At 40.7% G+C, this 15,614-nt stretch overlaps 1 protein-coding gene across 2 annotated transcripts; it reads left to right on the top strand.

The window, feature by feature from the left end:
* The first annotated feature begins 536 nt into the window (after positions 1 to 536).
* Positions 537 to 14,519, top strand: syt5a (synaptotagmin Va). Of its 2 annotated transcripts, XM_030406601.1 has the most exons (10): positions 537 to 653; positions 8,099 to 8,259; positions 8,870 to 8,884; positions 9,098 to 9,279; positions 11,391 to 11,477; positions 11,650 to 11,817; positions 12,011 to 12,178; positions 12,299 to 12,416; positions 12,525 to 12,658; positions 13,732 to 14,519. In XM_030406601.1, exons 2-10 carry the CDS (start codon positions 8,106 to 8,108, stop codon positions 13,939 to 13,941), a joined length of 1,236 nt encoding a protein of 411 aa, XP_030262461.1. In that variant the 5' UTR covers positions 537 to 653; positions 8,099 to 8,105; the 3' UTR covers positions 13,942 to 14,519. The 2 variants fall into 2 exon arrangements, with proteins under 2 accessions (XP_030262461.1, XP_030262462.1); XM_030406602.1 differs by lacking the exon at positions 8,870 to 8,884.
* Positions 14,520 to 15,614: the final 1,095 nt, after the last annotated feature.

The following is a 15,614-nucleotide window of genomic DNA, read 5'->3' as shown; positions in this document are numbered from 1 at the left end:
CTCAGGTCAAGTGTTCCCTGTATGACTGACAGCTCTGAAAGGTTGGTTGCTTTCCAGAGTGCCAAAGCCTGCAGGGCAACTCGACTGAAGGCACTGATCTACTTTGAACTACGTCCAACTACAACCAACTTGATTGATTCGCCCCTTGCAGATGATTTCAGCTCATGTTCTTTCTGATTTATCTTTTTTTTTTTTTTTCTGAAATACAAAAAATGAGTCTGACATCATCTGTATTTGTATTCTAAATAAGACTACAAATCAGCATCCCTTCATTGTTCCATTGTTTGTTGATTAGAAATCACAGGGAGGTGCTGAGGCTCAGCTGGTACACTGTAAAATATGGGCACCTGAACACATCATTTAGACTGATAGAGCTTGCAAATCTGATAATTCAGTCATATAGTCACAGTGTCAGATGAATTGGCTGTTAAAGATGGACTTTCCTGCAGTGGAGGTGGACAGTAAGTGGTTGGCAGCGAGGGATATTGTGGAGATTAACACGGAAAGGGGGGGAGGGGGAGATAGAGAGGGAGTAGTGCGCAACGACTTCTCATCAGTCAGCGGTGGTGGATTTGTCTGGAGGACATTTGGATGCAACACAATAAATCATAAAATAAAAGCCAGAGAACTGAGACGGACCAGCGCTAAACAGGGTGAGTTATATTGCTTTTGAGTTTTGTATTGTAGTTTATTTTAGAGTTAATCAATATTTCAAATGTTGCCAAAGTTTCCAACTCGTTAATTTGTTTATTTCATAAATAAACAACAAAGTATTTGGTGCTTTTCCTTGTAAAATGACTTTAACATGAAATTTGCCATGATTCATTGTACGTGAGGGCGGTAATGAATGATTTCAGCGGCGGTTTATTTCCCCTCCTGTGTCTTTCTCCATGTATTTCAGTGGCACTATAAAATCTGTAAAGAAGCAGCTATGAACACAGGGAGCACAAGGTTAATGTTTTATATTAATGGATTATACACTTTATTGCTAATTTGATGTGGTTCTTTAGCATTTGACGAATGGCTTTCAATAGCAAAGTTCCTGCATGAGAGAAATATTTAATTCTATGCATAGTGGAGGCTGTTTTCCAAACCTGCGAAAGATTAGTTTAAGTGGATTATAGGAGGCTAATGCTCGTCTATTTGCAGGGCCTGTGTTCACGTGCAATCACCTGCAGTGCACCTTCACGATACTGATGTTTACTATGACAGCCTATATGAAGTTGCTACATTATAAACCTTTCAGTCCTGTTGGTTGATGTTGGAGAACAAACTGGATGAGCTCGATTTGACTAAAATTCTGAAGAATGTTATCCAAGCAGCATGCAGGTATATAGGTCACCAAAGGTCAAGTTAAATTGGCAAATGTGAGGATTATAAAAGAAACTGATCACCAGCATAGATTGTCTCAAGTAAGAATGAATGCCACAATAATATGATGCTTCAGTTATCTCACCAAAATATACTTAAAATGAATAACCGCTCTCCCCCGCCAAGGTTTCATAAGGAACCCAAATAGAACCATTATATCCTTTAAATTAATGCCCTTTGTAATGTCTAACGTAGACTTTTGTTTCTCAGATCCTCTGCAAAGAAACTACAAGTTTAATAGAAACGTTTGACTTGTGGGAAATAGACTTTTTTTCTTTAGAGTCAGATGAGGAGATTGAAACCACTCTGGTAAGGGCAGCGGCTGGTTAGCGAAGCTTAGCTTAGTAAAAAGACTGGAAAACAAAACAGTGACACTTTTTTTTTTGGCCATACACAGTTACTTCCTGGAGTCCTCACTGAGCTGGATTGATTGTTGCCAGAAAGAAAAAGGCAACAGCCTCTCTTTTAACATTAAGAAATTTAGATTTTGGAGAGCTGTAGAATTTGTGTTACTTTCTCACTAAGTCAGGCTAGCTGTTCTCCTGTTTCCCCTTGTTTAAGCTAAGCTAAGCTAAACCGCTGCTGGATCAAGCTTTAAATTTACAGACAAGCATGAAAGTGATATCCATCTTTTCATTTATCTCCCAGCAGAAATAATAACACATGCACCAAGTCAGGACTGCTCAGTTGTAAATTAAAAAACACACACCATGTTATCCATTTGATTAATGTCCTTGTCAGCCTTTCCTATGTTGCACTTAAATATTGAATTGAGGTAACAGCAAAAAGTACTCATAACAACATTGCTGCAATGTTATATATAATATTGCCTATATTGTTGTTTGGGTTTACAATGTTCCTAACCCAAGAAAAAAAACCTTTTGTGATGGTTGCAATGCTCCTTTTCTCTGTAAAAACTCCTAAAAATATAATGGCTTGGATGATTAAAGCTGTCAACAAAGCCAAAGTAATGTGTGCATGTAAATACCTATAGCAGAAGCCTCACAGGGCCTCAGGTTCAGCTGTGAGCTTTTAGACCGACAAAATCCCACCGCCGGCTGTTCACCTACAATCTGTCTGCATGCCGGTCAGACCAGAGAGCCCTTAAAGGCAAAACACTGCTAAGTCACCAAGGGCTGTCTGAAATACTGGGGGGAGACATGAGGCTGTATGTACATGTATGCTTAAATGTACTAAGCCTATCACCATTTCCCAGAGCATAGTTTGACAAATTAAGATGTAATTCATCCGACCAGCGAAGCAGCAAATGTTCACATTTCAGAAACTGGAACTAGAGAGTATCCGGAATTTTGGTTTATCTAAAAGTCACCTAAAGATATAGTCAGAATAGTTTCCAAGTAATTTTCTGTTCCTTGATTGACTTACTGACTAACTGTTTCACCTCTAAGCCTACCTACTGAACAGAATTAAAATGGTTGAATTTATACATAACTGTGATTTGGATTACATTGACATTGTTGAGGGAAACGTATCAGCATTTCTTGAATTGAACTGACTCTCCACTTTAAAATAGAACAGAGATCTCATTTGTGCCTCATTTTAATAATGACCCTTGAGAAATCTTGCACTGAAACCACCCCAGTAAAGTTTCTTTCGCCCAGTAAATGGCTACTGGAGACTGTGGGACAGCTGAGGCTGGTGGGAACGTTATTAGTATTGGAGGCAATAAAAATGTAATTGCAATTCATCCAGAAGTTGTCAGACATGAATACCAAAAAATCATGGCAGTGCTCAAGAAGAAAGTCAGGGAATTACCATGTCAGGAGGCTCCATCCACTGGGGACAATGGATGTCTACAAAATGTCAGGAGATATGTCTGGCCCACAGTGGTCCACATGGACACCATGCTTGTCTGTTGATCTTACAGGAAAGACACAAGCTTCAAACTCTAAGTGGTCCTTTGAACCTAGATCCAAGTCAAGCCAAGTTACTCTAACTGGAAACACTGAAATGACAAAAGTGAACATCCATGCACACAAATGATATACTGTAAAGCACAGGCACACATTTCTCCGGCTTATACTAAACCTTTTTCTGTCAGCGTATATCAGACATTGTTCTTTGTAATACAAAACACTGTTGTCTTATTTTGACTACTCATGTCTCCTATAACGAGACATTTACAGATCCATTGTCTGTTGCAGCTAATCACTTTATATATTTGACTTTTAGAACCAAAACATCTTTCTCATTTCTAATCGTTCTAACTCTGAGCAGCCTCGCATGTTGCTCCATTCATTTTCAGTCCTCTAAATTTGGGTCTCTGAAACTATGAATTCACCATCCTGCAGTCCCTGGACAGAGACATGTCTTCCTACATTGACCTGAACAGGTTTCTGACTAACTGATGTAAGTTACTGGCAGCAGTCCAGCCTAAATCTGCTGCGACCTAGATAAGAACTGTGGTCATCGTCCTGATTTTGGGGTGTTCTGAACTCAAGCTAAAATGTCATTATGCAACCCACTGGCAGAAAATTCACAGGACTCAGTCTATGTTTTTATCCAAAGCATTTACATTACCAGCTCTAGACTGACTGATTGGACATTTAATTTGATATTAAATATTAAATCATCCCCCATCAGCCCTCCCCCCATTGATTGCATCCAAAACCTCATATATCACCCAATTGATGTAGTGTATGTTCATATTAATCAAATCATATTAAAATAACATGTTATTTGCACCCTCATCAAGCTCGTTTACCTACTTCAGACAATGGGGGCATGCTAACATTTTTAGCTCGGCAGCTGCAGCGAAGATTTTGGCTTTAAAATGGGTTTTTTTAATCAATTTTGGATTTCAGAGCCTAATGAGACGTGGATAATGAAAGACAAGCTGTTTCATGCTTTGTTTTGGGTTGTACTTTTAGGTTTTTAGAAAGTCCCTATCCACCTTCTACAATTATATAGGAGAATGCTGCAATTCTGTTTCGCTGAGAGGCTCCAGAAATGTTTTGTCGACTACAAAACCTCACCCGGCTTACCACTAGCATGGGGGTGAGGAAGTAATGACTGAGCATTTCATTTTTGAGTGAACCTATCCTATGAATCACCTGCTTTATTCACAAAAACATGAATTCAACTAAATAAAGAGACTACTTGGAGTGGGTAGATAATGAATCATTTTTGGGTGAACTGTTCCTTGACTGTTTTTTAAATTAGTACAGACAGTTCTGGGTGACAGCAGTGAGTACTACTAGTAATCAGAATGAACAGTATTTATTTTATTTTTTTTAATGTGGACATTTGGCACTGCAAAGAGTGGGAATTGCCAAATATGATTTAATTGTTAAGATCCATAACGTATCAGGCAAAGCCAGACCATCAGGGGCTTAGTGGTGAGTAACACCAAACTGAAATTCTAAACAATGTGTGTTTTTTTACTGGCCTTTTGTCACCAGATGGTCACCAACTGAAACGTACAACAACACCAGCCTGTTTATTTCCGAATGGGAACCAAATAATCAACAACAGATACTACAATTTCATCACGGTGTCAGGGATCACATTTTCCGAATTTTGAGTTAAAGACATAGTTTTAAACATATTTTCCATTTTGTACATGAGTTGTCTCATTTAAAGCAACAGCCCAACACTTTGGGAAATGGGCTTATTCCTTTTATAGCGAAAAATCAGATGAGGAGACTGATTGCGCTCTCATATCAGTCAGTGTGTGTAAGAAGCCTTAGGGCCTTTGTCGGAATAGCATTTTTTTCTGAGGTCCAGGGTCTTCTGTCTTTTGTTTCCAATGAAGAGCAAGCATCTGCAGCAGCAGGCAGACACCCGAGGAAAAGGTGCAGCGCTCAGCATCTTTTTTTTCCGAGTGCAAGGAAATATCAGCTTTTCGGATAGGTGCTGGTGGCGTCATCGTTGCTCTTTTTCTTGTTCCTGGCCTAAGTGATCATATTCACTATATGTTTGTCTACTATGGATTATGCCATGCACCCAAATTCTCCTGGCTCTGATGTCCAGATGTCAACTAAAAAACGGATAGTAGAGCGCAAAGGGGCAGTGTCATTAGTATAGTGGCGGCTGTCAAGACATTTCTGTCATAGAGAAAAGGTGCACATGCATTTTTTTCTCTCAGCACACAAACGCATCATGTCAGCACCCCTGAACGCACAGCCAGTGCTTTTCTGCCCCGAAAAAAAAAAAAAACACTATTTGGACACTAGCCATTAGCTAGCAGTTGCTAGCCATTAGCTTTGCTCAGCTAGCCTAGCTCTGTCCAAAGGGAATAAAACTGCCATCCAGTATATCTAAAGCAAATCAACTTGTTACATATCAATCGTTTAACCTTTACAAAAATTTAAGTGTAAAAACATTAATATGCTCTTTGATGGTGGTTTAAAGGACAGCCTAATTTTTGGCTCTGAACTGTTTTCAGGCAACTTTCAAAGTCCACAGGAAGTTGCTGTTGCTGGCAAATAAAATGTTCATGGTGTATTGTCTGACGCTGTTAGCTTTTGAAAGAGTCAGGCTGCATTACAGGCTGCTGGCTGCAGCTTCAGATTTACCTTCCAAACACGAATGACTTTTAATTCAGTTGGAGGTCAAAGACAGTGGTGTATTAACAGATCTAACAATCACACACACACGCAGAGGTGTCCCTCTCTAATCCTGATTATGCAATTCCATGGCGATGACAGCGTTAATGTAACAGAGCTCGCCGCCTACATTAGATCTCAGTTTGAAAATATGATGTGTATTTATGTTTGTGTGTGTATATCTTTATATCAGCTGTCATGGAGGAGGATAAATGACAGACGGAGGGGGACAACAGAGGGGAGGAGTAAAAGAGAGATGATAGCAGGATGGGAGGTGAAAGGGGAGGAGACCCAGAGAGGCAAACTGTCCTTAATTTGTCTAAGCCGAGGGATTTTTGGATTACCTTTGGCAATTAATCTTGTTACGTCGCTGCACAGCGACAGAGGGATGTCTGCCATGGGTGGGGCCTATGTATGTGTGTTTAAATGTCAGTGTGTATATGAGTGCACTGACATGTTTAACTCTTTACGGGGCTCAAAATTCCCCAAGAGAGTGGCATGAAAATCACACATTGATATTTTATGATTCGGGTCCTGTTATTTTGTTCATGCTGGCTCAGTTGACAGGCACTTAGAATATAAGAGAGCCATCATAATGTTTTTTTATAACACCTATGTCAAAGTCAAGTAAAAATACCTGCTGCACTGAAGGTCTGAGAGCAAATCAAAATAAATTCACATTCATCTGATGGTATGAGTGTTTGCATGTGTGCATCAACCAGCCTTGTTGATACAGAGTCAGGGGGATTATTATGAGCAAGCAATGAGCTTGAATGAACACACACACACACACACAAACACACACACACACACACACACACACACACACACACACAATTCAAACAATTCTTCAGACTGACTGCTTACTTTTGAGTCTCATTCCCAGGTGGTCAGACACTGATGCTTTGGGTTGTTGGGTCAGGCCGAATGCCAAAACAAACCGTCAGTATTTGGCGACCTGGGAATGAGACTCAACAATCAACTATCTTACAAATTGCCCCTATAAACTTAAAATTAATGACTATTCATACTTATAAATAGGCAAATCCAATCATTTCAAGCAAACCTTGTATAGGCTATGTACTGTGTATGAAAGAGAAATTACTGCAGTGGAAAAAATATATAAATTTCATGAATAATTAATGCTCTAGATGTGCACTAATAATAGTAATACTCAAGGAAAGTACACACACTTTAAAGTGTACTGAACCTCTGTATTTAATATATTCTTACACCCCTTACATTACCATGTTAACCATTAACTACTGACTGGTAGTTTGTTTGCCAATTCGCTAATGAGCTAGCTTGCCAAGTAGCTATCACGTTGCTTTCACACAATCTTGTCAGAATGGGAAAAGTCATTGTTTCAACTTGGTTTAGCAATTAGCAGTGCCGGAGTTACAATCAGATGGATTTTATTTTGATGTAATAACGATGGTGCATTTGCAGCAAATGTCTGTTGTTCGTATCACTAAGTGGGAGATAAAGATTGTCTCAAAATTTCCAATATTTTGAACTAATCAGAGTCTGATGTGAAAAGTTTTTCACAGTCCCAGCTTGCAATAATGGTTTAAATGTGAATCTTCTCTATTACATTTCAGGGGGAAATATCACACAGCTAATTGTCATATATAGTTAGATGTTACTCTGCAGTTTAAGAGTTAATATAATATTTAAATTACAGTTTCACATTGGCCTACTTAAGATTATATAAAGCAGTTCAAATTAGCTCCACCTCAACTCATGGCAATATAATATAAAGCTGCTTTCAAATTTAAATTTGAATGCGAGACCAACAACACCAGTCGTTTCACATTGTGATATTGCTTCTTTTGCTAAAGTCAACAATGTGAGTAGGACATTCTTCACTACTGGGATGTTACATGATACTATCTGTTTCAGCAAAATCTTGATCAAATAAAAGCAATATTCTTGAAACTAAAAAGTGAATAAACGGTGAAAGGCAGGAGGGTGAAAGGAGTGAGAGAGGATTAAAGAGATTACAGGCAGGTGAAAGGTCAGATAGGATGAAGCTTAACAGAAGGACACATCTGAAGACAGAGCAAATGTGATTTGTGGTGGTTTTAGCGTCTCGGAAACAGATGTAAAGATTACAAAATCACTGACCCGTTGTTGTCTACTCTCCTCTGATTTCACAGAGCAGCGATGCGATTGGTCAGCGTGGCGGGGGCGCGGCTCCGCAGGGCGGCCGAGGAGGAGGAGAAGGAGCCCCCACCTCCCCCGCCCCCATCACACCACTCCAACCACCAGTTTGCCAGCATGAAGAACAAGTTCTTCAATGAACTCACACACCTGCCAAGTGAGCACATGCACACAGATGCACACATGTTAAACATACCCAAATACAGTAAGATGAGTTAGGTGTGTTCTCAAAGACTGAATGATTTAATCAGTGTACATACAATTTGAGACATAAAGGTCAGTTTACTAGTTATTATGACAACTACTCAGCCTGTAAAAACAGCTGTTTAATGCAACACTGCTGAATTTGATAGAAGTTTACAAAACTTTCAACAAAAACACCTTGGATTTTTGCAATTTTTCACTCTTATGTAGGTAGTAAATGGTAAATAACTGCAGTAGCCCTCCAGTAAAATTGATGCCACACCAGAATAGCTTAAAGATCACAGTGGAAATATGACATAAAGAGGAATAAATCGAGTTCTTGTGTAGCAACAGTATTTTCAGTGTTGTTAATCTAGGCAGTCAAAAATTGTAGCCACTTCAGCAGATTTACCAGTGCGTTTAGAGACAAACAGACGCATACCCACACAGACTTATAGTAATCAGTCTATTACCTACATGCCATCATCTAACCACCTTTTCATTTCATTTTCAACTTTCATGTGTTTCATTTTATTCTGTCCTCTCTCATTTCCTCATGTGACTACTCTGCTCTGCTCTTGAAGATCATAAAATCAAGTGTAAGTAAAAAGAAATACATGTCAAGTCTTCTAAAGATGTATGAAACCAAAACACCAGTCGTACATGGGTGATTTTCCAAACACCTCACAAGACCACCTCACCTCAGTAGGAATTGAGCCCCTCACCCAAATAGTGTCACTGCTGTTTCCTATCAAACTACACAAGCAACAACCTGCCTTTAACCCCCCCCCCCCCCCCCTTCATTTCTCCAGTGCCCACGTGGGCCATAGGAGCCATTGTGGTTGTGGTCCTTGCCCTCATCGCCTGTATGGGATTCTGCATCTATAAGAAGTGCGTCAACAAAGGCAAGAAGCCCAAGAAGGTCCGAGAGAGGAAGGGAGGACGAGGGCGAAGGAAGAAGGACAAGGAAGGAGAGGAAGGAGATGATAAGAAGGTAAAAAAAGACATAAACAGGTTTTGTCTTGTGTATTCCTGAGTCATCACAACTGGATAAAATGTGGATGCAGCTTCCGGTGAAATTGCCTTAAACCTGCATTCATGCTAATTGCCAGCAGGGGGCAGCTCTACTGGTTTCAAAAAGAAGTCAAATTGAATGTAAGCTTATGAGAAAATCACCCTTCTTCTCACTTGATTTATTACATCAGTTAACACTTTCCTAATGAGTTTATAATCGCAATTACTAAGATTTAAGTCTTTTTCAATACAGCACGATTTTCATCTAGCAAATTATGATCCCATTTACAATGAAAATAGACTTTTACCCTCCCCAGCTCCACCCTCACATCCAAATATGGCGACTTCTGAAAAAAGATGGCGATGGCCATAATGCCGTGGTGGTTCTAACTAATGGGTGATGTCAAGGTGGGTGTACAGTTAGTTGTCACATGGTGACACTCACTATGTGATTATGGAAGTATTTTGTCTGAAGAGAATACTACACAGCCTCCCCAAGTTAGCAGATTGTAGAGCTGGTCTAAAATTAAATGGTTAAAGTTGAGAATAATGCATTTAAAGTTGAAAAATGCATTTATTAGCTTTCTTTCTGAGAGATGGAGTGGACTATTGATATTACTCCCATGACTTTGCGATAAATATGTAGCTGGAGCTGACAGCTTAGCTTAAGGCTGGAAATGGCAAACAAACTCTATCCAAAGGTAACAAAATGATGATGTAAATGATAGTATCGGTTATTTTCAGACAGAGCTAAGCTAAACTCCCTTGTCCTGTTTCTAGTTTCTATGGTAAGATAGCCAGCTGCTGGACAGTAGTTCATATTCATATTTAATGTACAGTTTAGCATTGATCTTATCATCTAACTCTCAGCTAAAAAGAGATATGAATATTCATCTAAATGTTGCACAAGCACAGATTTAAGTTTGTATGGTATGGAGTCAGCAGCAGCAATGTGCAGTTTTCTATCTGACTGTAGTTACTGCTTCACCATTCACAGCTGTTTGGCTTTTTTCCAGATTCTGACCAGTTATGTATGAATTGACAGCTTAAACTAGGCAGCCTAAAGGGATGACTGCTGTTGCCTTGTGACTGGATACAGCTTGGCGAAGCTTATAGTAACAAGCATCGATGAGTGATCCATATCTTTTCGAAGGATTGACGAAACAGTTCACCCTAAAATCAAAAATATGTATTTATGTTGTTACCTGTAGCTCTGTTTACCCATTTGGATTTTATTGGTGTGACTTGTGATTTGAAACTCTGCTGTAGAGATGGCTGCCTTCTCTCGAATATAATGGAAACAGATGAAACTCAGCTTGTGGTGCTCAAGCACCTAAAAAGTACATACACAAAAATTGAACTGCAATGTGTCAAGACAATTCAATGGGCCTAGATGTAAGCAGTTTCATGTAGGAATTACACCCGTTAACCGTATCACCACGCAGAAGGAAACTCACATAGCATCACTGAGCATGCTAACGTTTGTTGCTGAAAAGTCATTGGTAATTGTTGGAAACCCGGGTCTCTGTAAAATATTTGAAAATAATATACTTTCTCATGAACATTTTCACCTGAGACTTTCTCTGGATGGATTATGCTGCTGAAAGCATTGTCGTTGTTTAAGTGAACCTCTTGTCCGTTTTGCAATTAGCAGTCCCCTCCAATCTCTTTACATCAACACACCTGCATAACTATTCATACCTTTTTTCGAGGCAGATCTCCTTGCTTCTTTCTTTTCTTCAAGTGTTTTTCATGGATTGGTCTGTTTGGTAGTATAAGCCATTACCTGGTCCTGTTCCCCAAAGCAGACCAGATCACCCCTATGGATTTCTTTGTCCTGATTGGATAAAGTGGCCAGGGATGGCAGAAAATGTCATGAGGGGGACATGGGTTACTGACCGTACACTCTATAACAGTGGTTACTATTGGAATACAGAGCTTTCAGCAGCTTTAAATGTCAACTTATTTTACTTTACAGCAGGAATCATTGAGCTTTGAAGAGGCTGCAGCATATCACAAGAGTTTGAATACCGAATGTATGACTTTAATGAAATTGTCTGTTAACTGCTAACTGTGCTGGGTGACTTCCAGGAGGGAGAAGAAGGGAAGGAAGAGGAGGAGAAGGAGTCCTTTGGCAAACTGGAGTACTCACTGGATTATAACTTCACTGATAACCAGGTACACACACACCTGTACATTTGCAATGCACTCCAATATTCAACCTTCCAAACACAGAAATGATTAGTGAGCTCAATCTACAAGGGTTCAGCAAAGATGGTGCCTCTTACTCAGAAAAGCTAGCTACAGGATATCTGACCCTTCACTTAACTTATCTCCTCTTCTTCTCCAGCTGATAGTTGGCATCATCCAGGCTCAGGACCTGCCAGCCATGGACATGGGCGGGACCTCGGATCCCTACGTCAAAGTCTACTTCTTGCCGGACAAGAAGAAGAAGTTTGAGACCAAAGTCCAGCGCAAGAACCTCTGTCCTGTCTTCAATGAGACCTTCACCTTCAAGGTCTGTACATCTGGACAATACAGGAGACCACGTTGAACACTAAACATTAAAATTAAATTGTTTTGATCATATCATCAGTTGCATGTTTAAACTGGTCAGCATGAACATCCACTTTTCCCTGAAGTGTCTGAAGTGTTTTAACCTTTGAGTTTAACCTTTTTTTTTCTCCTTTTTCTTTTTTTCCCTTCTCCAGATACCATTTAATGACCTGGCTGGTCAGACTCTGGTGCTGCAGGTGTTTGACTTTGATCGTTTCGGTAAGCATGATGTCATTGGCGAGATCAAGATCCCCATGAACTCTATAGACCTTGGGCAGCCAATACACGAATGGAAGGATCTGGTTGGAGGAGAGAAGGAGGAGGTATGTGATTTTACAGACATCCACTGAAAAACGTATAATGAATGTAAAGTCAATGCCAACAGTTAAAGCTACCAAAGCAATGTGCAAAATGACAGCTCGCCTATGCTTTGTCCCCGACAGCAAGAGAAGCTGGGTGATATCTGTATTTCCCTTCGTTACGTCCCAACGGCCGGTAAGCTAACGGTTAACATCATGGAAGCCAAGAACCTGAAGAAGATGGACGTCGGAGGACTGTCAGGTGAACATACACATACTTGCGTACATGCTGAGACTGGCGATGGATGGCAGATAAGCTTTTCATGCTGGCTACTCTGATTCATTATCTGATACCATCCCTCTCTCTCAGATCCCTTTGTTAAGGTGGTGCTGCAGCACAATGGAAAGCGGCTGAAGAAGAAGAAGACATCAGTCAAACAGAACACTCTGAATCCTTACTTCAATGAGAGCTTCAGCTTCGAGATCCCCTTCTCCCAGATCCAGGTTTGGACACTTCTCAGTTGGACCACTTCCATTTTCCTTTGACGTCTACAGCTCAGAATTAAACATAACACATACCATCTTTGACATCTACTGGTTCTAACTAATCATTTAAGTTGTATGAGCTTACATTTAGTATTTAAGCTTAAGATGCCGTTTTGGGGGGCTAAAACATGAATCTTGCTAACTGCGTGGTTCGAGGACTGGCAATGTCGGATGAATCCTGCTGAATTTGGTAATTCCCTGACCTTTCCTTTAGGACCACCAGCAGTCTGACGTTCACGTATATTGAATGGTACCAAGCTTACACAGTAAACTAAGATGGTGAACATCATTAAATGGTATACCTGCTAAACATTAGCATATTAGCATTTTCATTTTCAGCATCTTGATATGCTAGCATCTGCTAGCATGCCTGCCAACTGCTTCATTAACATTTTCACCATAGTCTAATCACAAATTCGGTAACCTCTAAAATCTTTGGCCTAACTGATTTGAAAGAAATCAAGTTGTGCATATTTTCATTTGTTGCTGCTGAAGAAGTGAAAGAGATGCACTGCTTTCAGTGGACTTTTCCTTTTTGTTTCGGGGTAGTTGCGTAAAATGACAAAGACGATGAAAGTGGACTGGGATATTCAACCTCTTAGTCGAAAGTACCCAATGTATAAAATATAGATGGAGCGTCCAGGTCTGAACGGTGATGCCAATCAGGATAGTGGTGTAGCCGTGCCAGTACTCACCAGCTCCACCCTCTCGTCCAGATATGGTCACTTCTGGCTCCAAAAAAACAAGATGGTGACAATCCCGGTACCAAGCTGGGGGCTCCAAAGCGGTAGTCCACAAACCAATACCGCTGGAGACTACTTTTGTCAAAATGCAACTAATGTGCTGCTAGACCCTCATTGCTTTGTAAATGGCCACTTCTCGCAAATCATCATAATCACCATTTTGGGATATAATATCCCTCTGATGGGTCTACTAAGGTTAGTTGCTGACAGGAGCATGATGCCTCAAAACCTACATCTCCCTTTTGTTCTCACTGTGGCCTTCTCCTCCTCTGCTGTCTCCATGTATAGAAAGTCCAGGTGCTGATCACTGTTTACGACTACGACAAGCTGGGCAGCAACGACGCCATCGGCAAGGCCTGGATCGGCTACGGCGCCTCAGGCGTTGGGCTACGCCACTGGTCAGACATGCTGGCCAACCCCAGGCGTCCAGTGGCCCAGTGGCACACGCTGCAGCCAGAGGAGGAGGTGGATGCTGCGCTGAAGGCCCCCATCCGCTAAAAACACCACACATACTGTATTTGTACAACATCATCTTAATAGGAGGGATATTCTGTCATTTGTAACCAGACAAACATGAAATGACCTCTAACTTGAATATTAATCTTCAGTGTGCTTGAGTTGCACACCATCATTGATTTGGTAAGATTTCATTTTTATTCAGCTGCACTATGGTATTATATAATAGCAACACACATTCTCTCTGTAAGCCTGGAACTGCTGTTGCAGAGCTGAAGCATGCATCTTCTTCCCCTTCCCTTATGTTTCCCTCTCGTTTTACCTGACAACTCTCTCATTCCAAACTGTGTCAACTTGATTTTTCCTGTAAACTGTGTTGTATTTAGTTACACGTTTCTACTGATTATTGTCCTGTCTCGCTGCGGCTCCTTCCTGCACTCGTGTTTGAAGGAGTTCCGCTTGGTGTGTCTGGTGAGTGCGCACATTGGTGTGTGTGTGTGAGCGTGCGCGTGTGTTGTATATCGTGAAACAATGGAAAACTCTTTGTGGTTTCACTTTCGATGCGTACTGTGTGATTGTAAATAAATAGCTGAATAAATAAATGTTTCCAAACAACGACAGATGGTTCGGCGGTGGATGGATGGATTTACATTTGCGCACGCACACACCATAATGCCCCTCATCTGCGAACATGATATCCTTTCATTTGCACACAAGCAGAATGTCACACACACACACACACACACACACACACACAGTTAATGCATCATTTAGGATTAAAGATGCCACGATCTTTCGAGAAATCCGTCTGAGCCATAAAATATTTATGACATATCATGTTTCAGAAAGGGATTATATCCTCAGCTGTATTGTCACAGCTCCAGTCAGAAGAACGGAACCAATAACTGTAATTTTCCTAGGGGAACTAATCCATCACCCTGTGATTATTGCTGACATTCATCCAAGTAATCCAATTACAGTATGAATGTGGAGGCTTTCCTGGACAAACTGTGGTCCTCAAATTCAAAAGGCGCTGAAGGCCTCCTTGATACATTTTATTTTAGTGAGGTCAGTGTGCATGTGTGTGTGTGTGCATGTGTGTGTGTGTGTGTGTGTGTGTGTGTGCGTGCCCTGATTTGATGCAGTGAGTGACGGACTGGATTAACTGTGTGTCCTCTTTAGCCCTTGTCTCATGCAGTGAGCCAAACATGTGAGGCAGGAATTAGAGGTAGGGGGAGGGGTTGGGGTACAGGAAATATAACCACCACATGCAGGAAAGAAGAAGAAACAGAAGGAAACAGCCTGCAATAATAAAACACGTGGTTCCCATGCTGACCCCTGTCCACTATAATATTTCAGGAATGGTTTGAGGAGCACAATAACGAGTTTGAGGTGTTGACTTGGCCTCAAAAGTCCCCAGCTCTCGATCCAAGCAAGCATCTGTTGGATGTGCTGGACACCATGAAATTCATCGAAAGCCCCACTTTGTAACTTACAGGAATTGAAGGATCTGCTGTTAACATCTTGGTACAAGATACCACAGCACACCTTCAGGAGTCTAGTGGAGTCCATGCCTTGATGGGTCAGGGCTGTTTCGGCAGCAAAAGGGGGACCAACACAGTGTTAGGCAGGTGGTTATAATGTTATGCCCGATTGGCGTATATTAATCACAGTGAATAACTCAAAGCAAAAAAATAAATAAAAAAGTAACACTA

This window comes from Sparus aurata, chromosome 23, assembly GCF_900880675.1.
Source record: "Sparus aurata chromosome 23, fSpaAur1.1, whole genome shotgun sequence".
Lineage (NCBI taxonomy): Eukaryota > Metazoa > Chordata > Actinopteri > Spariformes > Sparidae > Sparus > Sparus aurata.
This window is presented reverse-complemented; position numbering and strand designations above follow the sequence as displayed.